General features: G+C 35.2%; 1 protein-coding gene across 1 annotated transcript in view; it reads right to left on the bottom strand.

The window, feature by feature from the left end:
• Positions 1-195: 195 nt before the first annotated feature.
• LOC133173589 (fibrocystin-L-like) overlaps positions 196-27,575 on the bottom strand; it is a 69,319-nt gene continuing 41,939 nt past the window's right edge. Inside the window, exons 30-54 of the mRNA XM_061308569.1 lie at positions 27,336-27,485; positions 26,730-26,901; positions 24,484-24,631; positions 22,770-22,926; positions 22,260-22,339; positions 21,406-21,535; positions 20,765-21,133; positions 19,033-20,528; positions 18,603-18,765; positions 18,105-18,368; positions 15,123-15,380; positions 13,764-14,006; positions 12,558-12,725; positions 12,087-12,320; positions 10,081-10,374; positions 9,046-9,465; positions 8,779-8,944; positions 8,279-8,511; positions 7,945-8,190; positions 5,153-5,707; positions 4,520-4,830; positions 1,998-2,372; positions 1,462-1,855; positions 1,129-1,307; positions 196-975 (exon numbers count right to left, since the gene is read on the bottom strand). Coding sequence (XP_061164553.1) covers positions 712-975; positions 1,129-1,307; positions 1,462-1,855; positions 1,998-2,372; positions 4,520-4,830; positions 5,153-5,707; positions 7,945-8,190; positions 8,279-8,511; positions 8,779-8,944; positions 9,046-9,465; positions 10,081-10,374; positions 12,087-12,320; positions 12,558-12,725; positions 13,764-14,006; positions 15,123-15,380; positions 18,105-18,368; positions 18,603-18,765; positions 19,033-20,528; positions 20,765-21,133; positions 21,406-21,535; positions 22,260-22,339; positions 22,770-22,926; positions 24,484-24,631; positions 26,730-26,901; positions 27,336-27,485 — 7,469 coding nt within the window. The 3' untranslated portion in view covers positions 196-711. The remainder of the gene's footprint in view (positions 976-1,128; positions 1,308-1,461; positions 1,856-1,997; positions 2,373-4,519; positions 4,831-5,152; positions 5,708-7,944; positions 8,191-8,278; positions 8,512-8,778; positions 8,945-9,045; positions 9,466-10,080; positions 10,375-12,086; positions 12,321-12,557; positions 12,726-13,763; positions 14,007-15,122; positions 15,381-18,104; positions 18,369-18,602; positions 18,766-19,032; positions 20,529-20,764; positions 21,134-21,405; positions 21,536-22,259; positions 22,340-22,769; positions 22,927-24,483; positions 24,632-26,729; positions 26,902-27,335; positions 27,486-27,575) is intronic.

The raw sequence follows: 27,575 nt of genomic DNA, 5'->3' as shown, positions 1-27,575 counted from the left end.
GAAAATGTGCAAAAGTTTATGACTGACAAACAATACATGCCCCACGATGAAGGACGAACACAGATAGCAATAGATCATCTGAGTGAATCAGAAGACCTACCGTAAAAATTAAAATTAGAACATACATGTTTTGTATACAAAAGACATTTAATCTATAAATTACTTATCTAGATTTGTAAACATGCAGGAACAATGATTAAGAATAACAAATTAAAGATCACAGACATTTTTTCTGTATTCACAGAAGATTGCAAGCAAATGCAAAAGCATTAAACAAAGAACATAGCTAATACATGTATTGCAAAAAATATCACAGATTAAATCCTTTGTATCATATAATGTAATTTCACAAAATTTTATTATTTAATACTGAACAAGTAGAAAGAATACAAAAATTAATGCAAGGACGGAGAATGTATTTTGCAAGAATGGACATTAAAATGTCAATAATCCATCTTTTGTCATTTTAAAAAGGAAAATAATTTGAGAAAGTCAGTACTGGTAGTATTTGTTAAAATCTCATAAAACAGGCCAGCATTAAGTTTTACACCATGATCTTCATACTGTGACTGTAAATGTACCTAATGATGCATAGAGTATTCCTTGGCAACTACTATGTCTAGGTATGAAATAAAATTCTAGGTATGTAATGAAAGAGACATAAATCATGATTCTGAACTCTTAGAATTCAGTGTCCATTGATTTTTTTTTTTACATTTTCCAGTAATCGGCTGCAGTTCGTTTTTCACCCGTCAGTGTGGTGGAATGAGGAGGATACTGTTTGCGAATACTCGTAAAGGATTTTTCATTATAGAGAACTTCCTTAAGGTCATGTGTCTTGGTTTTTGGGGCGACTTTGGATTTATGCAACATGCAGGCTATTAAGATGATGACTGCTATCAGCAGAAGGCCACCAACCGCCGCAACCACAGCTATGATTGGGATCGCGCTGTCTGTACCATCATTGGAGGATATCTGAAAGAAAACAAAATCTTCATACTTACAAATTCTATAACTACATTAAAACAGATTAAAAAATTGTTGGAGAATTTCCAGTTCATAAGTATTGTATTTTATGTTTTGCGTAATACAAGTAATTTTAAAGTATGTATAGATAAGATGACATACCACCCCACACGAGACTCCGTAATACTTATTTCCATCTACTGTCATGTAGCCACTGAGGGTGAGGCTCTGTCCAACAAATATAAAGTCTGTGCCATTTTGGATAGCGATGCATAAGTCACTGATGGTCGATGTGACATTGACCTCGTTACCACCTAGATTGAAGGTCACCATAATACTCCCTGAAAAGAAAGGATATAAACCCAAATTCAACATATTCTCAAATTCAGCTTTCCTAGTGATTGCAACTTTAACTTTTTAGTATTTTGCAAAATTTTTTTTAGAGAATTTCTAATGTCTGTCTTTCTCTCATCATAACTGAAATGCAAGCCTTACCTTTGTAAACTAATTTAGGTTCTGGTATAACAGTAGTAAAGTTGTTGGCCACCCAGTTCAGGACCATAGCAGAAAAGTATTTGGTTCTGCTTTCTCCAACAATGTTATCAAAATTGGCATCAAATTTGAGTCCTATTTCCTTCACAGTGTCTGTGGTTATCCCCTGCTGACTGATGCCCCTGACAACCACTATTTCCTGGAGCTCAATGTTATAGTCTGCTGGATCAGATGTAATGTTAAATCTGATTACATACACACCAGAGGTGAAGAATAACAAGTCATTAAATGATGCCTGTCCAGAATTTACATCAAAAGTGGTGGTTTTAGGATCCATGATATTTTCATCATATAATTCACTCATTCCAATTTCTGCAGCAACTGTCCAAGAATGACCCTAAAAGAAAGAAAACATTCTACCTGGAAATTTGTAATTTCTTGAAAATTCATACTAACTACAAAGAGAGAGAGAGAGAGAAGCAGAGAAAAAAAAACATGTACAAGAATTATACACCACTTGATTTTCCCAAGGAACTTACCCTCCAGTCAATATCATTAATTATTTCATCTGTGACTCTGTCCCTTAGTTCCAGTGTGATAGGAGCCGACGATCTCTCCACTATGATGGGGGGCTTCGACTTAACAGCTCCTACAATAGGTCTCCCTGGCAGAGTGAAGGCCTGGGATGCAATCATAAAAGGTTCTCCCACTTCAGGTTCGTTGACCGCGAAGTCAAGTATGTAGTCTGTGCCAAAATGGGAAATAGCAAGGTCAGTGAAGGTTGCCATGCCATTGACAAACTGAACAGTTGTAGTTCCCAGAAGAACAGCATCTGGATTTCCTGTGTTTTCCCGGATTGATGCAGAAATCTTCCAAGTGTTCTCCTCTGCCCCCAGCATTGTGATTATCTCCCCCTAGAAATCGAATATATGCAACATGAAAATTTGTTTTAGTGTATGAAATTTGATGAGAATATCTTGAATAGTTTCTTGAAAACTGAAATTGAAATTTAAAAAGTTGGATATAGATGATAAATTCTCGCCAAATTATGTATAAGTGCATAAACTTACATAAATATATCTTAAATGGTTTCTTTAAAATTAAACAAAATGCAAATCTAAGAAAAGTGAGGTCAAGGTCACAGGAAATTTCAAGGTCAAATGTTTTTGATGCAGTTGAATACTTCTCACAAATATGTATCAGCATATTTAAGTTTGATAAAAATATTTTGAATGGTTTATTTAAAACTGATCTAAACACTAATTTAAAATAAATGAAGTTAAGGTCAAAGGAAAGGTCAAGGTCAAAAATGTTGATGCAGTTGAAAAGGTTACATCAGTATGTATTAGCATATGAAGTTTGATAAAAATATTATGAATGTTTTCTTTAAAACTGAGTTAAACACAAATTGAGAAAAGTGAGGTCAAGGACAAAGGAAAGGTAAAAAAAAAAATATTGATGCAGTTGAATAGCTTACATCAGTATGTATCAGCATATGAAGTTTGACACTAATTTAAGAAAAGTGAGGTCTTTAAAAGTTCAAAGGAATGGTCAAGGTCAAAAAATGTTGATGCAGTTGAATAGCTCTCATCAGTTTGTATTAACATATGAAGTTTGATAAAACTGTACTGAATGGTATCTTTAAAGCTGAGCTAAACATTAATTTAAGAAAAGTAAGGTCAAGGTCAAAGGAAAGGCCAAGGTCAAAAATATTGATGCAGTTGAAAAGCTCTCACCAGCATGTATCAGCATATGAAGTTTGATAAAAATATCTTGAATGATTTCATTAAAACTGAGCTAAACACTAATTTAAGAAAAGTGAGGTCAAGGTCAAAAAATGTTGATGCAGTTGAATAGCTCTCATCAGTATGTATTAACATATGAAGTTTGATAATACTGTACTGAATGGTATCTTTAAAGCTGAGCTAAACATTAATTTAAGAAAAGTAAGGTCAAGGTCAAAGGAAAGGTCAAGGTCAAAAATATTGATGCAGTTGAAAAGCTCTACCAGCATGTATCAGCATATGAAGTTTGATAAAAATATCTTGAATGATTTCATTAAAACTGAGCTAAACACTAATTTAAGAAAAGTGAGGTCAAGGTCAAAGGAATGGTCAAGGTCAAAAAATGTTGATGCAGTTGAATAGCTTACATCAGTATGTATCAACATATGAAGTTTGATTACACTATCTTGAATGGTATATTTAAAACTGAGCTAAACACTAATTTAAGAAAAGTGAGGTCAAGGTCAAATGAAAGGTCAAGGTCAAAAAATGTTGATGCAGTTGCATAGCTCTCATCAGTATCTATTAGCATATGAATTTTGATAAAAATATCTTTCTTTGAAACTGAGCTTTGAACAGAGCTAAATGCAAAGTGTGACGGAAGGACGGAGGAACAGAAGGACGGAAGACGGACATGACGAACACTATATGCCCTGGCCATATTCATGGCGGGGAATAAAAATGAACAAGTGCATATGCTATTGTAGATCACAAAATATCACAGCACCTTATTTTTTGTTAGATATGTATTTGGTATTTGTAAGAGAGACAAAATTTTCACAAATTGTGGTTATTTTTGTATATAATCTACACAAATAAAATAGTTCACAAGAATGAAATTTCTGCAAGAAGACTGTCTCATTTAATTACGGGAAAATAAAGTTCTCAAGAATAAAAAGTGATTTACAGTATATACATGTATTAAACAGTACAGAAATTTATTCAAATACTGGTGCATGGAAGTGGACAGGGTCATCATAATTTGCATGCTGATTGATTTAAGTACTACATGTATCAAGGTTTTTTTATGTGTTAAACACATATTCTTTCCACATCCATAGGGTAAAAATACATAATAGCTAAAAATAGAGATTCTGAGCCCCATGGGTGGATATTAAGTATTTTTCCAAATTTCCATACCCTTCAAGCTCTTGCAAGCATAGGTTTCGTTTAAGACAGATAAACAATCTATGTGTCATAATTAAGTGTTTAATAAAAACAGTTTTCATGGACTAGATTTTGCTGATCTTTAAAAGATGTTACATTGCTTATCTTACCTGACTATCCCTAACTTGGATCTTTGGTTGTTTTTTAAATGGAGTCCCTTCATGTAGAGGTTCGAGTTCCGTGTGGAAGGTCATGTGATCTGCTTTCTGTATCACCACGTAGCCGTCGGTTCCGTTGCCAGTCATTTGTTGCCATTCTGGGCTGTCAGACACCGGCATCTCTCTAGAGACAGAGACAGAAGTACCGGAGCTCAAACTGAGAGTGTCTGTGGTGAGGTTAGTCAGCTGTACAGCGTTGATTATATCAGTGCGTGTTTTTTGTAAATCGTCACTTGTCAAGCTGCTAGAATCAACAGGAGTACCTGAAGCAAACAATAAGGGATAGCTCCATATCAGTAATTTGCCTGTTAATTTATGCTAACATCCTTTGATCAAATGAAAGGATTCTACACATCATGCACAAACAAATTTCCCTCCATATTTCCCCTAAATTGAATTAACAAATGAATTTAATGTTATTTTTTTTAAATTCTATTTAATCTGATTTGTTTGTAAAGATTTATATTGCCTTATCTAAAAGATTTCTAAATTTTATGTCTGTGGATAATTGCAAACAGTGCACATGAAACTGAGGGTGAAATTTTTAAGCATATATACAAATGAATCAATGATGTTAATCATTACCTGGTGGGTTGCTGATTTCAATGGTAGCTCCTTCAATATTTTCATTAGCGTTTCTTCTCCTTCGTCTCTCTTGAGTTTCCCTTTGGATGTCAGTGATTCTAACAAAATTAGGATCAATATCCAAGAAAGCTGCTAGATTCATGATGATATTTTTACCGTAGAACTCATCCAGCGTCATCGGAGGAAACTGAAAGGAGACAATGATGGAGTCCACGGTGACAATACTCACTGGTTTAGGACCCTTAATGAGGATGGTTAGTACGCCAGCATCTCTGTCATAGAAGTTTGACCCAGATTTATCTACACAGGTGGCAGCACTGGGCTTAAATTTGTCTGGTTCCCCTACCGGGGGAGGATCATAAACAATGGTGTTCATATCTCCAACATGTCTAGCATTTTTTGGCATGATATACACATTTTCATGATAGACATCTAAACGCCAGGGCTGAGAGTACCAGATGGATAGCTGAATGCAGTCATTTTGTTCAACATCCAGCATCATAAAGCGGGAATTCTGAGGAGATGTACCAGTGTAATGTAAGAGATAATTCTGGTCTGTAATAGAAATGATATGATGCATCTTTAAAGAAAATAGTAAACGTCTAATGTTTAATTTCTTCACAATTCATTTTTACAATGGTAAACTAGAACTGTCCAAAAGGGACAAATACCCCCCGCTGGGTTTTTCAGAGAATGTACCAAATCACTTATGTTTTCTAGATGTGAGAGGTGTTCACAATTTGCTTACACATTTACAGTGAAAATTTAATTACTCATTATATTTTTTATACGCCCGTCTTAAGACGGGACGTATTATGTTATAGCGTTCATGTCCGACCGTCTGTTAGCTTTTTCATGTCCGGCTCATAACTTTAATACTGTTAGGCCTAGAATTATCAAACTTTGTCAGCTGATACATCTAGGGTAGAAGGTGTGTCGCACATTAAAACCAGGTCGCTCTGACCTTTAATAAAGACGCTATGGCCAAATATGGAAAAATCATAACTAGAAAACCATTAGACTTAGAATCAAAAAACTATGTCTTTTAACTTTTAAATTACACAATCCCAAAAGATGTCAGAGTATTGCAGTATCTTTATTAAAAAAAAGTGTTAAATCAAGAAAACACTAGTCTTATTTTTTTCATTATGTTCTTTATAGCAATCTGTAACAAGAAAAATTCCACCTCTCCCATGGGTGTAATGATCAGGCACTGGTCAAGGAAAATTTTGATAGCAGAAAATTGCATGTTAAATTAGAGATAAATTAATGAGTTTAGTGTGAGGAGATAACTGGTAGAGCATCTCTGATCAAGCAGGTGTTATCTACATCTCTTGGGAATTGAGCAAAAGGAATCAGTCTCTTAATTGTTCTTGTTGGCTAGTCTTACTTTCAAGATAAATTTGATGTAATTAAAACTAATTTGATATTGTATATAATAATCAAAACTTATATGATATTGTATAATATAATTTAAACTAATTATTTATTGTACATTTTTTATTTTAATTTTTATATCTTTACAACAAATTGCAGACTGCCTTGTCTCACTAAGATGTCATTCGAACAATTGAATCTAAACTGTTTATGATAATTTAAAAATATTTGATGGGTGTATCATGCTGTGGTGGGGCACTTTATTTAATGAATGAAACTAAGGTGCAGCCTAATAAAACATCAATACTAATACAGTGTTTTTTATTACATTGAAAAAATAGTTTGCAACTATCTGCCATCTTTGTGAGACATGACACTCTGCAAATTGATTGTTGACAAAAAAAAAAAATCATAATTAATTATACAAAATCAAATTGATTTTAATACCTTTATATCACACTCATTTTAAAAATAAAAGGCTGGTTCCAGTAACTATGTATTTTGACAGACATAAATTACAATTAAGAGACTTAAACAACAGAGATCTTTATTTCTTTCTGCCCAATTCCCCAGAGATATAGATAAGACCTGCTTGATCAGAGATGCCCTAACAGCTTCCCACACTGAACTCATTAATTAATCTTTAACTGGATGCATGTCCACTCATTACTGCCAAGGGACAAATGGATTTACACTATCTGCTGTGTCATGTAAAAACTGTTTTTAATACTTTGTGATTTTTTTTTTAGTTCTAATGAGTAGTTTAAGCTGTAGTTCACATTTTTGTACAGATGTTCTCGATTCTATGTCTCAAACCTTTGACATGAACCCGAAATGACTAAGTCAATAAAAATGAAAAAAAAAACACCTGTAAAATGCAGAAAAATTATCAAATAATGTTGAAAATACCAGGTGCACATCTTCATATGGTAAATAATAAGTGTACAAATTTTCATACAAATCTATGCAATAGTCTCTGGGAACAGATCCGGACAAAACCACATAATAAAAATGAAAAAAACACCTGTAAAATGCAAAAAAAATTATCCAATCATGATGAAAATACCAGGTGCACACCTTCATATGGCAAAGAATAAGTGTACAAATTTTCAGACAAATCCTTGCAACAGTTTCCAAGAAATGGTCCGGACAAAATCTCATCTACAGACAGACGGACAGACAGACGGACAAGCTGATTCCAATATACCCCCCTAAACTTCGTTTGCAGGGGGTATAATAACAAACTTTAATTTATTTCATAAATTCACGATTATCATACATAAATACACATTTTAAAACTGTGCAAGAACTTAGAAGCGAGAGAAAAAAAAACACTGTCGCATGCCTGAAATTTATGTAATAAAGATTTTGATATGACAGTTGAGATGAGTTTGAAGTACCGGTACATTGCTTACTAAGAGACACAATGGCCTGGAAGGTAGAGAGTCTTTTTCTACAGGTATAACCCATACACCAGCCATGATCTTGTGGGCCATTAATTAGGTCAAGGTAACCATTTCCCAGGATAGCGACAGGTGAGATTCGTCTTGTCTCTGTGTCTTTGTCCAGACTCTCTATGGTCAGTGTGTAGTGTTTAGAGTTAGGACACTTGTAAGCCTGCCAGGCCGAGACATAGCTACAGCTGTTGTCTCGGATGATACCTGAAAGCAGTGTATACAGTTCATTAGTTCCTTATAACACTTGTGATCATCTACAGTAACAGAAAATCATCACATAATTAAGATTTACCTTTATGAGGAGCCAATGTATCAATGGAAATTCTCTCCCCATCTAAAGTGGTTTGCATTTCTTTAGGAACCCTATAGTCCCCTAATCCGTAAGCTGGGTCTCCATTCCACTGAAACTCTGACTGGGGGATGACGGCACCTGCTTGTTCTAGGAAGCTGCTATCTTTGTCAACCAGCAGTGTTTTTATCTTAGCATCACAAGCCATGTCCACACAATCTGAGGGATTTATCTTCCTACAAGTATATAACTGGTACATTACTATGAGGAATCCTTTGTAATTAGTAAATTTACTTTATGGTATCACTTGTAATTGGTACATTTACAGAATCATCAATCTACAAAATCAAAGGGGTTCATTTCAATTTAAAGTTAAGTGCAAAGAAATCTTTAAAAAGCCATAAATTGTAAATTTTCAAAAATCAGAAAAATACTAGGTGCACATGTTCAGATGGAAAAGCTGATTCCAGTCTCCACTTAGTAAAGAGTTCAGAAAAACATACCCCAAGTCTGATCTGGGATAGAAGACCTTTGAATCCTCCTCAACATCTACCAACACCAGATTAGTGGTCTCCATCCTGTGGTTCCCATCATCATTCTTGAAATTCGGAGCTATGACTATATCTCTTCCATTTGAGCAGCGGTCACCAAATTTAGAGAAAGTAACATCTTCAACAGAAAAAAGATTTATTAATGAATGGACATTTTATTTTTAAAAAGAAAAACATATTTCTCTGTCCCCTAAAATGTATCAAGCTATAAATACATACCTGACACGTAAGCTCTTCCTCCAATTGCCTGGTAGGCCTTAATGCCAGCTAATGGTTTTTCAGTTGCCTTATTACCTCCCGAAGAAAATGTTGGCATGGTAACACCAAGTCTTCTTGACCCACTGTGGGCGCGGCTCTGCTTACTAAGTTTGATGTTACAGTCATTGGTATTGGGGACATCTGTAGTGCAATCAAAAGCATCTGAGGTACCTATGATGATGGCATCTTCAACTTTGGCAAATTTGTCTTCATACAGGTGTTGTACAGCATGTGGTCCAATGATGAACTGGAAGATGTTGACCCCATTATCTGCTGCCTTTATTCCTTTTATGACAGTGTTTACCAAGTTATTGTAGTAAATTCCATAGTCCAGGTTCTTCCATACTTCAAAGTTGTTTATTTGAACACAGTCCATACCAGCTGTATCAACAATATTTTTAAAGTTTATAACAGAAAGACAACATGCAAAGAGAATAACTTCTCTGTCTCTATACAGTCAAACCTGTCACAGCAACCACCTTATACATGTATATAGCAACCATCTGTTATACGGTATATGCAACCATTACAAAATTCCACACGAGAATTTTTCTTTTTTCCTGCATTCAGTGACTCTTTGTCTAATGTGTCATGCGACTGTCATTTTCAGTCCTATAGTAGTTAAAGATCCTGAATGTAGCAACATTTAGACCTGCTTTCGATCAATAAAATGTTTAGTTTCCTACCCCAATGTGCAGATATATGCTTAACACAAATTTAAGAAAAATGTCAAGGTCATACAAAAAGTCAAGGTCAAAATGTTGATGCAGTGAATAGTTCTCATCAATATGTATTACTTTTTAGTATTTATGATGTATACTTCAAAATTTGCTAGAATGCCAATCTTTGTTTTGAGAGACTACCTGTCATATGTGACCAGTTTTAGAATTACCCTTGATAGGTTGCTTAATACAACTTGATTGTATAAGTTATACTCAATGTCACATCACATTTATTTCAACTGTTAGACTGATGTAATAACAACTTTCTTTTTACCTGGAATAGGAGTTTGTAACTGGATATTAGCTACCCCTATGAGTGTAGTATGAGCCACATTGTTTTTCCAGACCGCTGTTTCCCCACACTCCTCCCCTAGTATGTTATAACCAATCCTCTGGGCCCCTCCCACTGCATTATATTCCAATACCAAGTTTTTGGCATGGTTCAAATTGAAGGCACCATTGTATCGCACATTTAAGGCTTCGAATCGACCATTAAAACATCCCTCCCATTGCACATTTGTTACAAAGTTGTGAGACAGCTTGGTCTTAGCACTGGTGGTTTCCAAAGCTGAAAAAGGCAAAATACAAAACAAATAACTACTGCTTGTTTTTCTGTCTGAATCAATATGAATTGATATATTCTCTGAATTTAAGACTGTACTTCATAAAAAGAGACTGTAGCTCTACTGGTGTATACTTATAACAAATTAAAGAGAGATATATATATATAACTTAGTCTACTTGTGTAACAAGTCTAATTGAAATCCAACTAAACTGTAGAAGGAGTAATGCTTTGAAAGAATTTCTAAGAAATTTCTATTTAGTAACTATGGCAACACCATTTGTCAAATCAAAAACTGATACAGAGAATTATGTATCTTTAGTTAGTGTAGTCTGCTTGTGTACCAAGTCTTATAAACTGTAGCAGGAGGAAATACACAGAATCTGTGTATAATCTATATAACGTATATCTGATATAATCTAGTTTTAGTAACCATGGCAACACAGTTTGTCATAATCAAAAATCAATGCACAGATTATGTATCTTAGTATAGTTTATATGTGTACCAAGTCTTACTTAAATTAAACAAAAACTGTTGGAGGAGGAATCAATTATACTGATATTTCAATTTTTAGTGACCATGGCAACAATGATTACTGAAATCAAAAGAAGATATATAGAATTATGTATCTTAGTAGTCTACTTATGAACCAAGTCTTATTGAAATTGGACTGTTACTAAAGCAGGAGTAATGTTTTGAATCAATTTCACAACAAATTCTATTTTAAGTAAGCATGGCTTATGTCAAAATCAGAAATCAAAAATAGAATTATGTATTAAAGCACTGTCTACTTGTGTACCAAGTCTTAAGGAAATCAGACCAAAACTGTTTAGGAATAGTAGCATTTTGAAAGAATTTCAAAGAAATTTCTATTTTTCAAAATCAAAAACTAATGGACATAATTATGTATCTTAGTTTAAACTACTTGTGTAAGAAGTCTTATTGAAATCAGACCAAAAACTCTAGGAGGAGTAGCATTTTGAGAGAATTTTTTAAAAATCTATTTTTAGTAACCATGGCAATACCATTGCAGAAATCAAAAACAGATATATTATGTATTGTAGTATAGACTACTTGTTTAGCATGTCTTTTTAAAATTGGACAAAAACTTAGGAGTAGCATTTTGAAAAATTGTTTACAGACAGACAGACACCTTGCAAAAGTTGTTTTCTGTTCTCTGACCAGCAGAGCTATAATACAAGGAAATAAGATATGTTTGTAACATACACTATAGTAAAACATTTAAAAAAAGTACATAAGTCATACTCCCATGTACTAAAACATAACAAGACTAAAACAACGTAATTTTGAAGGATTTGAGTGTCTTAGTATTTGTGTATTTTCCTTTAATTAATGACAATGGTGGATCATTTCCCTTTGTTGTTATACAGTGACACTTGTCCAATCCAGACACCACTGGTTCCATAGAAATTGGCCTTACTAGACAACATTTTTTAACAATTGAATTTATTGAAAGGGACTTGAAATTGACATTGTATTAGGAAGATTTTGGAATACACAACATTCGAATTAGACAAGTTTCACTGTAACAGTACTTATTTTTGTATATTTAATGACAAAGTGTTCAATGAACTTTAATGTCAGTCTACTCATTACTCAGCTTCAAGTCAGTTTTACTACAGAGAACCTGAGGAAAATCTAATACAGAGATAGACAGGTCAGAAAGAATCTAAAGTCAGCCAAACCCTGTACTTACCAAACCACACCGAGTCTGCCATGACATTCCATTCCACAGGTAGCTTGTTTGTGCCATGTATGGTGATAGCAGGGGCAAAACTTTTATGGAAGGAACAACTCTGGACAGCTGATGGCTTTATGTTGCTGACAGTCCCAGCATCTGTAAAAGCCAGGGAACTCCGAGAATCTCCCCGCTCTACATACCCTTCCTGTCCTGTGTACCGGAACTCCACATTACTAAGTCGGGCATATCCTGAATTTGAAGCAAACAATTCTCTAAATCTAATGCCAGAATATCAAACAATATTATATGCATGGGGATTTTTTTTTAAAGAGTTTTCTTTAAAAACAGTGCTGGTACATTTAAAATCTTATTTTATGAGCTTGAATGAAGCAAGAGATACACACTGAATACATACTGATGTTCTTAGAAAAATACTCTGACTTTCAGTTGAATTTCCCTTATAAACTGACAGAATTATCTAGGTACCTATGTGAAGCTGTCCATCTTTGACCATTCTGGACACCATCATTCTGGCTCCGAAGGCTTCCTCCTGTATGTCAGGGTAAACTGCTCCTTCAAATCGAATGTTCCGCGTCAGTCTCCCCACCTCTGCTGCCATTGTCATAGTTTTACCATTGGCTGTATGTGTGTGTGCTAAAAAAAAAAACAAACAAACACGTGACTTATAGTCATTAGTTTTACCATTGGCAATATGTGTGTGTGCTAAAAAAAAACAAAACAAACATGTGGCTAATAGTCATTAGTTTTGTTAAAAATAGGTTATAAAAACTTACTGTACAGCTGGTTATTCTGATGGGGAAATAATTTTGCCTACTTTTTTAAATCATTAAGTTTACTCTTGTATATGCTTGGTTTGCAGTGTATGATCAAGAAAGTATCTTAAGTGATGCCCGAAAAGTGTAAATATTAGAGATATAAATAATAAGGTTTGCAACAGTTTAAAATCTCCTGGTTCCTAATGTTTACTTTTTTCAAATCTCATTCTATTTATATCAAATAAATCTTTGAAATTATCAAGTATAACAAAGTCGAACTTTAAATTGAAATCAAGGATTATTACAATGTTTCATATACACAATTGTTTCATTAAATACAATGACAATGCAAATATTTGACAAAGCTGCAAGTGACCCATGGTCAGTCATTTCTTGGAAAATTTGCCAACTTTCAATCATTGACCTAATCAATCTGCCTTGTTTGCCTTTTTTCATCAATCTATAATTTTAAAAATTAAAAGATTTTACACTCGTATATTCAGAATTAATATTCATTTAACTTTAAATTGAAATATAATACCATTAAAGAGTATGTTTAAGAATAATGCTGGACCATCACAATTTCCAAAAATAAACATGTGAATGGCAGAGTTGCAAATCTCTTATTTATGTCTCTGCATGGTGAATATGAACATATACATGTATACATTTGTAAATATTTTATAAAAGCTTTTCATATTTGACTTTATTTTGTTGCTAAAGCTGACAAAAGATAAAATTCAGTTGCATACACAAAAACAATGCATTTCAATTATATGGGATAGTATTCACCAAAATTTATACCTGCCAAATTTAATGGTATACATTGTAGACCAAGATCCATCAAATTAGTGGCCCACAATAGTATAAATCTTATCAATTTCAATAATGCACAAGCTGTGACACAAATACTGACCAATGTGCTTGTACTGTAGTGGACCATCTAATGTAATGGAATTTCCAGAGATGCCTGTGATTGTAAATCTCTCCACTTCTTCCAGTTTGTATCCTGTGGGGGCAATGATAATTTCATCCCCTTCAACCCACTCTACAGTGGAGTCCAGGGTGATCTGAGTGTCCCCAGGACTGGCGGTCTGAGCAAGACGGGTCCAAGAGTCATTTTTTTGTAAACCGTGCATGTCAACTCCTCCAAAAGCAGCTGAAAATGAGTGAAAATTAAACACTGAAAGCTGGCTAAGACCACTGTTAATAGTTTTCTACCATAAACTACTGATAATGAAATGGAATTTCAATACTGCTAAGGTTATAATGGTTACACTTATATTCTTAGGAAAACAAATGTATTTTGAGAAATTTTTTACCCATGTTATTTTTGTCCAAAGAGATTAACTAATAGTTTGATCCTGTAGTAAAATCACATAAACGTTTTTTAAAGAGTTACTGTGAAAAAAAAAGTTCACCCAGTCTGAGAGCATACTGTGTGAAATTAAAAGGAAGACAAGGCTATCATAAGAAATAAGCATACACAGTTAATGAACAATTACAAAGCTCACCTGGACAAATGTAAGGATAAAAAGACCCATTAGATACTGTAAATATGCATCAGCCCACTCAAATGTAAGGACAATAAGTCCCAATAGATACTGTAAACATGCATCAGCCCACTCAAATGTAAGGATGAAACTGTAAACATGCATCAGCCCACTCAAATGTAAGGACAATAAGACTCATTAGATACTGTAAACATGCATCAGCCCACTCAAATGTAAGGAAAATAAGACTCATTAGATACTGCAAACAGGCATCAGCCCACTCAAATGTAAGGACAATAAGACCCATTAGATACTGTAAACATGCATCAGCCCACTGTGAACATGCATCAGCCCACTTATATGTAAGCACAATAAGACCAATTAGATACTGTAAACATGCATCAGCCCACACAAACATAAGGACAATAAGACCCATAAGATACTGTAAACATGCATCAGCCCACACAAATGTAAGGACAATAAAACCCATTAGATACTGTAAACAAGCATCAGCCCACTCAAATGTAAGGACAATAAGACCCATTAGATACTGTAAACATGCATAAGCCCACTCAAATTAAGCACAATCTTCCTATTGCTTAAGAAAATCAAACAATTGGTGAACTTGAGTTTTAACAAGAGGGCCATGGGCCACAATGCTCATCTAATACTTGTGGTTCTTCAGAAGATTTTTTAATAAATAGATTTTTATATTCCTTTGAAAAATAATGCATATACCTGTGCCCATATACTGTGAGAACCTCTGTGCTTACAAAACTCACCTAAAACTTTGGCACCTATTGTCGGACCACTGTCTTGTTTGTAATTTTCTGTCTGTTTATCACCTTCCAGAATAACCAGGGCATTGGCAAGGAAAGGTTTATCTGGCCATCCAATAATTAGTCGTCCACCATAAATTACAATGTATTTACACCGGAGCTCAAAGTCTCTGTTTCCATTATCATCATCTAATTCTAACACACCATAGAGAACCAGTTTTTCCATTTGTGGCAGTGTCATGTCTCCAACAACCCATTTATCTACAAAACATATTATAATTTTTGACAGTCATCAAAGATACACAATAATAGCTAGGGAAAGGAAAAAAAACATAGGTAATCAAAAGATTACAGAGCTCACCTTAATGAATGCTATCTTTAAGTAAGGTAAAGTTTCAGTTAACAAATATTCTGGTTAATAAGCATCCTTAGATGCAACATTTATACAATTTTGGTCTGTGTAGGATGTTTAGGTACTAGGGAATTGGCAACCTCCAAATTCTTTTTTGTTCAATTATCCAGAAAATGTTAGATTCAGCATTTGATTCCATATCTGGAGTATGCATCCCTCATCATTCATGTAAGTGTGGATCAGGTATGTCTTAAAGTTACATTGGGATGAACCTGATCCAAAAACTTTAACTTGTTCATTGATCTGGAAAATGTAAGTCAGATATCAAGCATCTGAAGCAAGTCTGGTAGCTTGCATACCTGGATGCATCATCCATGATGTCACAGAAGGGCTTTTAGTTACTTGGGAATGGACCTGCTCCAAAAACTTTAACCTGATCACTCACTCAGCAAAGGTCAGATCCAGCACCTGAAGCATGTCTGGAAGTGTTTAGAATGATACTCTAAACATTTTTAACCTGGTCAGTGGTCACCCTTCTGGAAGATGTAGCTAGGTCCAGCATTCCAAAGAAGTCTGGTGGTGTGCATCCCTTAATGTGGCATCCATGCAAGTTTATCCAGACAGGTTTCATAGTTACATTGGAATAAACCTGCTTCAAAAACTTTTTATCTAGTCAATCATTTGAAAAATATGTCTTGTAGTGTGCATCCCTAAATCATCAAAGAGCTTGTCGTTGCTTAGAAATGGACTTGCTCCAAAAACTTTAACCTTGTCATACAATTGAAAAATGTAGGTCAGAGCTAGCATCCCAAGCACATCCGGTAGTGTGCATCCATTAATGCAACATCCATGTAAGCTTAGTTACTTACGAATGACACCTGCTCCAAAAAGCACTCATCCAGAAAATATAGATCAGATCCAGCATCCAAACAAAGAGATGCACACTAAAACAGTATCCATGCAAGTTTAGTCACCAAAGGGCTAATAGTTACTTGGAAATGGACCTGCTCCAAAACCTTTAACCTAATCATACAACTGAAAAATGTAGGTCAGGTCAGTATTCCAAACACATCTGGTAGTATCCATCCATAGATGTATCATCCATGCAAGTTTGGTAACCATAGGACTTATATAGTTATGTAAGAATACCACCTGCTCCTAAATCTTTGTCCTGGTTGCTCATCCATAAAATGTAGGTCAGATCCAGCATCCAAAGAAAGTGTGTTAGTGTGCATCCATAGATGCATCATTCATGCAGGTTTGGTCAAGGTAGAGCTTAAGGTTACTTGGGAACGATACCTAGTCCAAAAACTTTAACTTGCTCAAAAAACTTTAACCTGCTCCGATACCTGGAGCCTGTCCATTTTTGGCTGAAAATGCAGTATCTGAAACCTGACAATGAATAACACTCTGTATGGTTATGTTTTTTACTTTCAAAACATCATCATGATTACTGTATTTTGAACTGTCATCAGCCATGAATATTTATGCACAAGGGTTTTGATTTGTGTGTATAAAATCAAGAAATAAATCCATCAGGTCCTCCTACACCTACAATTCAATATTTTTGAAAACAATAAAAAGACATACCTTTGGGTAAATTGACACTATCCCCGTCCAATGTCAAACACTCTATCTTAAATTATACTGACATTACAATGAAATGCAATACTCTGCCTAACTGTTTCTTTAAATTATCCTATGGCCTAGCAAATGATACTCTACCATTAGTCATCTTGACAATATCCCCATCCTCTACCTTAATACATGTATCCCCATCCACTGGCAGGTCATACTCTTCCTTTTGGTATCTTGACACTATCCCTTTCAACTGTCAGGTCATACTCTACCTTTTGGTATCTTGATCCTATCCCTATCCACTGTCAGGTCATACTCTACCTTTTGGTATCTTGACACTACCCCCATCCACTGGCAGGTCATATTCTACCTTATGGTATCTTGACACTACCCCCATCCACTGGCAGGTCATACTCTACCTTTTGGTATCTTGACACTACCCCCATCCACTGGCAGGTCATACTCTACCTTTTGGTATCTTGACACTACCCCCATCCACTGTCAGGTCATACTCACCTTTTAGTATCTTGATCCTATCCCTATCCATCGTCAGGTCATACTCTACCTTTTGGTATCTTGACACTATCCCTTTCAACTGTCAGGTCATACTCTACCTTTTGATATCTTGACACCATCCCTAACCACTGGCAGATCATACTCTACCTTTTGGTATCTTGACACTATCCCCATCCACTGGCAGGTCATACTCTACCTTTTGGTATCTTGACACTATCCCTTTCAACTGTCAGGTCATACTCTACCTTTTGGTATCTTGACACTATCCCCATCCACTGGCAGGACATACTCTACCTTTTGGTATCTTGATCCTATCCCTATTCATCGTTAGGTCATACTCCACCTTTTGGTATCTTGACACTTTCCCTTTCAACTGTCAGGTCATACTCTACCTTTTTGTATCTTGACACTATCCCTATCCACTGTCAGCTCATACTCTATCTTTTGGTATCTTGACACTATCCCCATCCACAGGCAGGTCATACTCTACCTTCTGGTATCTTGACACTATCCCTATCTACTGTCAAGTCATACTCTACCTTTTGGTATCTTGACACTATCCCCATCCACTGGCAGGTCATATGTTCCATTTCCTTTATTCCCACCCCATCCCTCCTCTGCATCTGCCCATGTCTCTTTTTCGGACCACAACACAGCATAGTTTGGGCGAGACTCCAATGGGGGAACCGTGTTGGGGTCAGGAGGTGGTTGACAGTTGGGGAAAAAACACTTGTATGCATTAAAGTTTATGTTTACATGTTTATTTGTAGTGGCTCCAGTGGTTGATGGGTCATGTCCTCTAACTAGAAATAACAGAGAATTCATGTAACATTTCTCCAGAGAGTTCCTTTGAATTAATGTTTCTTCAACACTGGTCTGCGTATTTTAAAAGCTAAAGGTGTTTTTAAATTGTCTGTCAATAAACATAAATCTTTATATCCAAACATTCACATACAAACTTAAACTGTTTTATTCTCATTTACAAAAATTAATGAAAACTGGCTAACTTATTCAGAGTTTATGATATAAGAATTTACCTATATACTTCAACTGGGAAGATACATATTCCCAGTGGCCATGGCTGCTCGAAACAGGATCTATGGCTGTATCAGGCTTTGGAATATGGCTAGAACTCTCAAAAAACACACGGCTAGGTTGCTGATCAAGGGACTGCTTAATTATTACATACTCATCCTTGGTCTGAAAATATTTCAAAGGGCATTTTACCTTCTGTATCAACAGAAACAATTCCTAATCAACAAAGATAGAAACATACCATGCTTCCTTAAAACATATAGGTATTTTTTAAACCAACAAAAATAATTTTTTAAGAAGTGTTTTATTTCTGTTTTATGTATTAAATTTAAATTCTAAATCAACACTAAGAATAATTCAATAATATAAATTATAAGCAGCAATACATTGATATATTAAACAATGCTGCTCTTACTTGAACCATTAATTTACCTCAAAATTGTCAATTCTCCCTTTGTAGGAGAAGTTAGTAAATCCTGGATTATCTTGGAATTCCATTGTGTATTCCTCACCATCTAGAAAGACCATTAGCCAACCCTGTTTGTGAGTGATTGCCTTAGATCTGAATGGCTGATTGGTACTACCATACTGGTTGGTAAATATTGCATCCTTGCCATCTAGAGACCTTGGAGCTTTGTTAAATGTAAATCTGTGGAATTTGAGATTATCTGGACAGACCACAGCTGCACTGCTGCCAAAGCTGAAGGCTGGAAATGATGTGCAGGTTGGTGGCAGAGTGCCAGCCATTGGGAGAACAATTTTCCCTGCATCTGTTACTGATGGACCATTAGATATCAAGGATCCATCTAAATCTTTGATTAAAGCTTCCCATGCCCAAAAAAACTTCCCCCTGTTGGGTGAGTTGACAAAAGTCAACCCCTCAGTCGTGTACAAGTAACCACCACAATTAACAGAACATGTTCCAGTAATTCTGGTCACACCAAACGCTGCAGAGTCGTCATCATCAAAATTAACAAATTGCACATTTCTAACATGGAAATTATATTTATAAGGAAGTTTGATACCAAACTTGGTACTTTTTTGTCCTGTGCTGTTAAGCTCTGTGGCACGTGCGATAATCAAAGCATCTTCAATTACCTGACTTCCTTCTGCTACCATCTTGCCTTCATAACCAGCTAATTCATTGTTCAAAAGAACAAAGTTTTTTAACTTTACTGACCCTCCTTCCACAATCTCAGCACCTTTCTCACAATTCCACACGGTGAGATTAGAAAACAAGGATTCCTGAGGTGTCTTAGAACTGCAGCTCCCATCAACTCTTGGTGTGAATGTCTGAAAAACCCAAAGACCAAACCATCCATTGGAATGAACAGTATTGTTGAAAAATATATCAACAGGAACATTCTGGGGGCAAATGGAGGTGGTGAATGAAGGCCCTGATGGGTGCTTATGCATTCTATACCAAAATCCAAAGTGAGTGCCACCAGCTGCTGCATTATGCCTTACAGTGTTGTCAGGATTTGTTACCCAAAATGCAGCTGGGCTATTATCATCATTCTGCAAACTTGAACTTGCTTTCACAAACAACAGTAGGTTATACTGCAGTGTGTTTCCTGTTTCAATTCCATCCTCCAGGAACACAGCACCACCCATTGTATCGTACGCCACATTGTACTCCACTAGTACGTTGTCAGTCCCATGAACATTGACAACACGATTGAAGGATTTATGGAAACTGCAGCCTCTGACGTAGGACCCGGTCATATTACCATTGATGTGGAAATGCACAGGGTAACGTCCTAAACGAAAAGCTTGCCCTACATAATTGAATTCCACATACTCGATGTGGGCTACTACACTACCAGTGTTTGGTCTTGGAGCATGAAGGATGACATGAGCTCCAAACTGATCAGTGCCCATCTCCTCTCCAAACAGCCCTTGGAAACAGCGCCGCCTAGCAAATTCACCTGCAATTAAAACATATGTACATTTTTTCATCTGAAGTCATAATAACAAAAAAATATCATAAGTTAAGCACTGTCTCTCTCTTGCAATTGCCAATCCAATAACAAACATTTTTCAATTTTTTTTATGATTTCACTATGCCTCTTTCAATTTTCATCAACTACAAAATGATCAAAAATAGCAGAACATAAAGTAAAATCAATCAGAACATATTGAAATGAAGAATGAGAAACTTTACCAGTGTCAAATCCATCTGGACAGGCCTCAATAGGATCATTCCATTCTTCGTTATTGGTCCCCTGTATTACAATATTTCGTGTGAGGATCCCCACCTCAGCTCGGAGTTCTATGTCTTGTTCACCGTACCTTGCCAGTACCCCGACATGTTCATACTCCAGTGGCTGGGTCAAGGTCAGAGTTCTTCCATCAGCAGAGATAGAACTAATCGTGTGCTGCTCTGTCTGTTGCTGTGTGTGTCTGTGACCAGTTGTTGCTATGACAATGACATCATTCACCTTCCAATCCACTGGATGTGTTAGAACTATTTCCGTGGCCCCAGCAGCTGCTGTAGTCTGCAGACGTGTCCAGGTTGTCACAACTCTTTGTCCTGTTCACAGAATACATACAAGCTATAACTTTTGTATGATATTTAATATAAACTAAAGAATAAATGAAGTGAATGCATAATTAGTATCAGAAATTTAAGTGACTGGTGTTAAACTTTCTGTGAATAAAAATGAAATTCATCATACACATTTTAACTGTTAGACCGAATTTAAAGTGGCTGATTTTCCAAAGTTGTACAACTGCAAAAATTTCACGATAAAATTTTTTTAAGTTCTATGTAGACAGTTGTTGTAAACTTCTGGTATGATATACCATGCAATTCCAGTGATCCGTTTCTCACTCCTATCATTTTTGTCCCATACACAGGAAGCTCCTTAGACCTAACATGTCCATGTAATGTGATTTGGGCTTTATTTGGGAATGGTGCATCTGTAGTTCCTACCTATAACAACATAATAAAAATGGACTTGGCATCCTATATGTGTCTTACTTTTATTTCATTTACCAGAATTTAGGTTTTTAGAAGATAATGATCAAATTTACAGGGGCTAAGCCTGCTTTATTACCAAGTCCTATATACTAGAGATAATTAATTTTGGAAACAAAATAGGCTTTATCCTTTAATCAAAATATGCCATCCTTATCAAAGATAAATTTACTAATGTCAAGGTTACACATCAAGTTCAAGGTTAACATCTGCAGTATCTTGATCTATCTCTGTGTGAAGTTTTAAAATGAAGTCATACACAACAAACACAAATGCTACAGCTAAACATTTTGATGCAGACATCATTGATCTGTGATCCAACAATGTTTAACATTTTGGCTAAAAATAATTCAAAATCATGTAGTGCCTAATATTAATGTGCCAAATTAAGACTGAAATGCTTACTTTAAGTTACCTGTAACCTTCTTCCTTGATTTAGTTATTAGAATTCTTTAATATTTGAATGCTTACTTGTAACTTTCCTACTTTAGTTATTAGAATTCTTTAATATTTGAATGCTTACTTGTAACTTTCCTACTTTAGTTATTAGAATTCTTTAATATTTGAATGCTTACTTGTAACTTTCCTACTTTAGTTATTAGAATTCTTTAATATTTGAATGCTTACTTGCAACTTTCCTACTTTAGTTATTAGAATTCTTTAATATTTGAATGCTTACTTGTAACTTTCCTCCTTTAGTTATTAGGATTCTTTGGGCCTGAAGCTCAATGTCTGCTGTGTCAAAAACAAGATTCCCTCCTGCAATACAAAACCCAAATTGCATTGTTTCCAAAAATATTATCTTAGCTGCAGTGTATAAAAAATGATAATTAAAATGAGAACTTACTGAAGTCACCATCCATAATAAATAATGAATCTCAATGACAGCAGAATCAGTAAATAGATATAAATCTCGATATCTATACATTTGGAATAAATTCACCACTAAGTAGATATAATCTTTTTTATAGGAACCTCATGAACTTACTATTAAAGAGAAGATGCATGAGCCTTATACTAATATCCCATGAAGTCACCATAAGTTTGCAGATATATTCATGAAATTTTAGTCCACATTAACTCAGTCAGTACAGTAGACATAAATCTTGATTTTGATATTTATTCCACAAACTCACCATCCATAAGAAGACATAAATCTTGCAAGTAATCAATACCAGCTGAAACTTACCATCTATAAGTAAGGTATCCAGGACAGGAGGACTGATGTCCAGTAAAACGGTGTGCCCCTCCTTTATGACAACTAATTCATCTTTTTTTGGAAGTATACCATTTTCCCAGGTAAATGTTGAAGACCAAATGTCCACATAAAAGAACTCATACCCTCCCTGTGACAAAATTTTAAAAAAAAACTTTAAATATGTGAATGTCCAAAAGTATGAAAATAAAATAAGTGATACTGGCATAAAAATATCATGCTGATGCTTTTGTTTTATGGAACCTTTTTTCTTTACAACATACTGTACGTGTACATAAATTGGCGTATTCAAAATTTAGCGCAATCACTGGGTATGGAGTTGTTGGCGTAGTCATGAACTAGCAATACACACGTCCATGCAGTATATATTATATATATATATATCATTTCTTAGCTGTATTCATGAATTAGTGCATCATTGCCCACGCCAAAGTCACTAAAATATGAGGCCCACTTTTTAAAGTACACATACAGTACTTAAGCTGTGTAAAAATGGTGATAACCAACAAGCACAGCAAAAAAATTCCTAGAAAACAGTAAATAATTAGATATTTTCAAAGTCTGAGGGCCATCAATTTCATTAAAATGGGTCAATCCATGGGAAACTCAAAATTGATCTGTGAGTTATCATTTAAAGAGACATACCAAACATTAATATTAAAAGATTAAGAAACATCGATCAGCTTATTATCTACAAGCACAGCAAAACGGTGAACTATTAGAATTTTTCAAAGAGTAATTAAGGGCTATAACTTTCATGAAATGGGTCAATAAGAATAAAACTTTAAACTTGATCTGTAACTCATCTATATCAAGAGATAGACCAAAAATCAGCTCAATATCTACAAGCATAGATGATAGTAAAAAAAATGTCTGGAGAATCATGACAGGAGAATATTTTGCGATGGTAATTTTTGTGAATTTGTCCTATCAACAAAATTCTGCAAAAAAAAAAATTGGACAACTGCTGAAAATACTTGTAAAAAGGTAATCCTAAGGCTGATAATCCAAACAGTCCTGGCTATTAGGTGTTCAGTAGTAAAGAAGACAGATGACTGATTTTAAAAACAACAACAAAAACAACAGGTTCCTGGATCAGAGCACTCACCTGGATCACATTTCTCTTCCTGTCAAACAGGTGTATTTATGAAATTAAAACTTTTAGTAGTCTAAACACAAAGTCCATGATATCAACAATTCTAATTCACAGCTAGTTTACAATTTGTAGCCTCTTTGTTTTGACAGTGTATAGGTTTTTGTGTAAAACTTTGAACCCTACTAGTTGCCACAAACTTGTCCCAAGGACCATGATCTAAGCAAATTTCAATCAATCAACACGGGTATGTTTGCATTCTAAAATGATCGTGAAAAAGGTGCTCAAGGTGAAAATAAACTTAATAATTAACCCTATTTCCAATATTTCTCAATTATCTCCCCCATTAAAAAGGAGTGTGGCTTTTAAGCTTAAAAAAAATTAAAATCCCCTTTATCCAGGATGCATTGTAACAAGTTTGGTTGAAATTAGCCCAGTAGTTCTGGACAACTTGATAAATTTACTGATGCCAAAACAGCCAAACAAACAGATGAAATGATGGAAACCTCGGCTCGGGTGACCTAAACAGCACATTAACAAAACCACAGTACTGGGGTATATCCATTGAGTAAGCCTACTGATCCCTGTACTTACTGGATTAGCCAGTCCATTTCCAGGTACGGTCACACTGACTTTGTACTTGCCAGTCTCTGTGTGTTGGTCAGTATTGCATACAATCTGGGTATCTGTCCAACTTGTCACAGAACAACTGCTGCCATTTATTACAACTTGTTCTTCATTACTAAAATAAAATAACTCTATAAACAACACAAGTACATGTGTAAACTGTGATATACTACATTGTACATATGTTAATATAAACAACATAAATATCCTAATGACCTACTATAAGTAACACAAATATCTTCATGCACATATATAATTCTAGGCATAAAAAGGAAAAGATTTTTAGAGGGGAAAAACAGGAAGTTTGTGGTATAAAAGCTAGACAGAATTAGTAATTACTATTGGGCACCCATAAATTCTTGCGGGGCCTTAATAGGTGAATAAAGTACAAAAGAAACTATTTTAATACTTGGTAAAATTCTCCAAAAACATCATATCAAAGTTGAGTTAACTAGATATCATTGAGATGGTGGCCATCTCAAAGGGCCCCGCTTTCAGCAATGAACATGGAAATGTAAGGTAGCTGAAAAGGGTTTATTTTGAAGAGGAACATTTGTGTACTATTAAGGGATGTGTTGTTTGAGTCTAAAGGGCTTCTATGTTATCCTCGTTATAATAAAAAATGGCACGCAAATCACGAGTGCTCAACACCTTCCATCAAAAAACGGCACAAAAATCACGAATGCCACATATCCTCTATGAAAATCGTTGCATATCCTCTATCAGAAATATGGAAGGAAAATCACAAATGATCCGTACCCTAAGTCAATTGGTAAGGTTTGAGGCTGACTGGAGTTAAGGGAAAGAAATTATGCACTGAACAAAGATTTTAAACAGAGAGGCTATTTTTGAAGTTGACCCTTGAGCTAGAAACTTTGTTCAAGGTCACTGCACATCCATTGACCAGTGGCACTCTGTGAGTGAAGTATGAGCCACATTGGATCAAGAGGAGAGAAGTTATGCTCTGGACAAGGACTTTTCATATAATTCTGCTATGACCTTAACCTTAGACCTAAAACATGGTTCAAGGTCACTGCACACCCTTTACCACAAGACATTCTGTGGGTGAAGTGTAATGGTTGATTTTGCGCATACTAAAAGAACACGAAACGCGCACCATACTTTATTTAGCCGATTGTCTATTTATAGAGTTTCTGTCCTTGCGCCAGGTATTTAATTTTATTTAGAGATTATATTATTAAAAACTTTATAAAAATTCTATTTGAATATTAATTTAGTTGTTATCTATTTCTAATTATTTTTCAGTGCAGTGATTTGAATTTATAAAAATATATTTTGTTGAGTAAATCTCTAAGATTTAAACTGGTTTGTCAAGTTATCTATTAATACTCACTGTGCTGACGCCCCCGTTATGAACTGAACGTGTTCGATTGAGTTTGAGAGTGATGCGTGTTACGGTAAGAATGTTTGTTAATCTTGTGTTTTATTACACTTGAATTATACTAATTATTATATCTTTTTATCGTTAATATAATAAATATCGGTAATTCTGTTTATTTAAATGTAGAGACCACACGCGCAGTAAAAGTATGAGTGAGTGACTGGGTGTGGCATTGCCATATTTTGGTGGTATGTGTTCGTTTGAATTCAAATTCATATACTGATTAATTCTTTTATTTTTGTTTGTGTGTTCTATTGGTAATGTGTGTATATATTTTTGCTTGTTTGTAGCTCATTGCCAATTTGATAATTTAATTTAAAATAAAGAACCATAAAAAGAACTTGACTTTAGTCGTTACAGAAGTATGAGCCAGATTGGGCCAAGGAGAGAGAAAATATGCTCTGGACAAAAATTTAAACAGAGAGGCTTTTTTTGACCTTGACCCTCGACCTAAAAACTTTGTTCAAGGTCACTGCACATCCATTGACCAGTGGCACTCTGTGAGTGAAGTATGAGCCACACTGGATCAAGAGGAGAGAAGATATACTCCAGACAAGGATTTTTCATATAATTCTGCTATGACCTTGACCTTAGACCTAGAAACATGGTTCAAGGTCACTGCAGACCCTTTACTACAAGTATGAGCCAGATTGGGCCAAGGAGAGAGAAGATATGCTCCGGACAAGAGATCTTGGACGGACGGACAGACTGATCACTAAAGGGCACCCACAGAGTGGGGCCCTAATTATTTTCTTTCAACAAAGGAGTGATAAGTATACAAACCCATACTGTTTTCACCTGATAAACTTACCTGCCAAATCCCGAGCCTGTTATTGTCAAAGGTGTGCCCCCTCCTGTCCCTCCACGAAGGGGAGACAAGCCTGTCAATGTGGCTGTCTTAGCTTGCTGATAGCTGTAACCACTACTTAGTGTACGCACTTCACCACTTGATGTCAAGACAACATCACATGTTTTCACACTTTCTACATATAGAAAAAAACAGACACAATTTAATACATGTACAAAGGTTAGTTTTAAAATTATTAAAACCACCACTGCCCACAACACTTACATTAAAGCTGAATGTCTAATACAAACATCCCAGCTCAAACTTTTCTCAGGAAACAAATATAAATTTTGATCCTGTACACAAAATCAAAGAATAATGGAAACTAAACATCTATTTTAAGCAACAGAAGCCAAGACTTTTTACCCCATAACTTTCACACAGCAATCAAATCTAGTTTTTCATTAAACAAACTTGAGTTATCAATAAAGATGGCCTTTTGATAAAGATATGGACACTAGTTTTCTCTGCTTTCAGGAATTTTATAATTTGAGCACATTAAATGGAAACATAAGTTAAAATAGGAGTCTTAATGAGAAATACAGCCATTAACCTTTACAATGATCTTACCATCAGGTGAGGGAGGAGATAAACACGAGAACTCTGTTGGAGTGAGGCTGCTAGACTCAATAGGGCAAATCTCATCACAGATCTTAAGTTCAGCATTTTCATCAAATCCAGATCCACTCACAGTCAGCGTCTGACCCCCATAAATACTTCCTAGAAATGCAAATATTAATATGGGCTATTTTGTAATTATTCTATCTGTTTTACTAAAAATAATACATGGATATATCTTTGTCATTACAG

The sequence above is a fragment of the Saccostrea echinata genome, unplaced genomic scaffold (genome assembly GCF_033153115.1).
Source record: "Saccostrea echinata isolate AGI-Se365-2 ecotype Australia unplaced genomic scaffold, CSIRO_AGI_Sech_v1 ptg000056l, whole genome shotgun sequence".
Classification (NCBI taxonomy): Eukaryota; Metazoa; Mollusca; class Bivalvia; order Ostreida; family Ostreidae; genus Saccostrea; species Saccostrea echinata.
The sequence above is the reverse complement of the archived record's forward strand: the minus strand, read 5'-3'. Positions and strand labels throughout refer to the sequence as shown.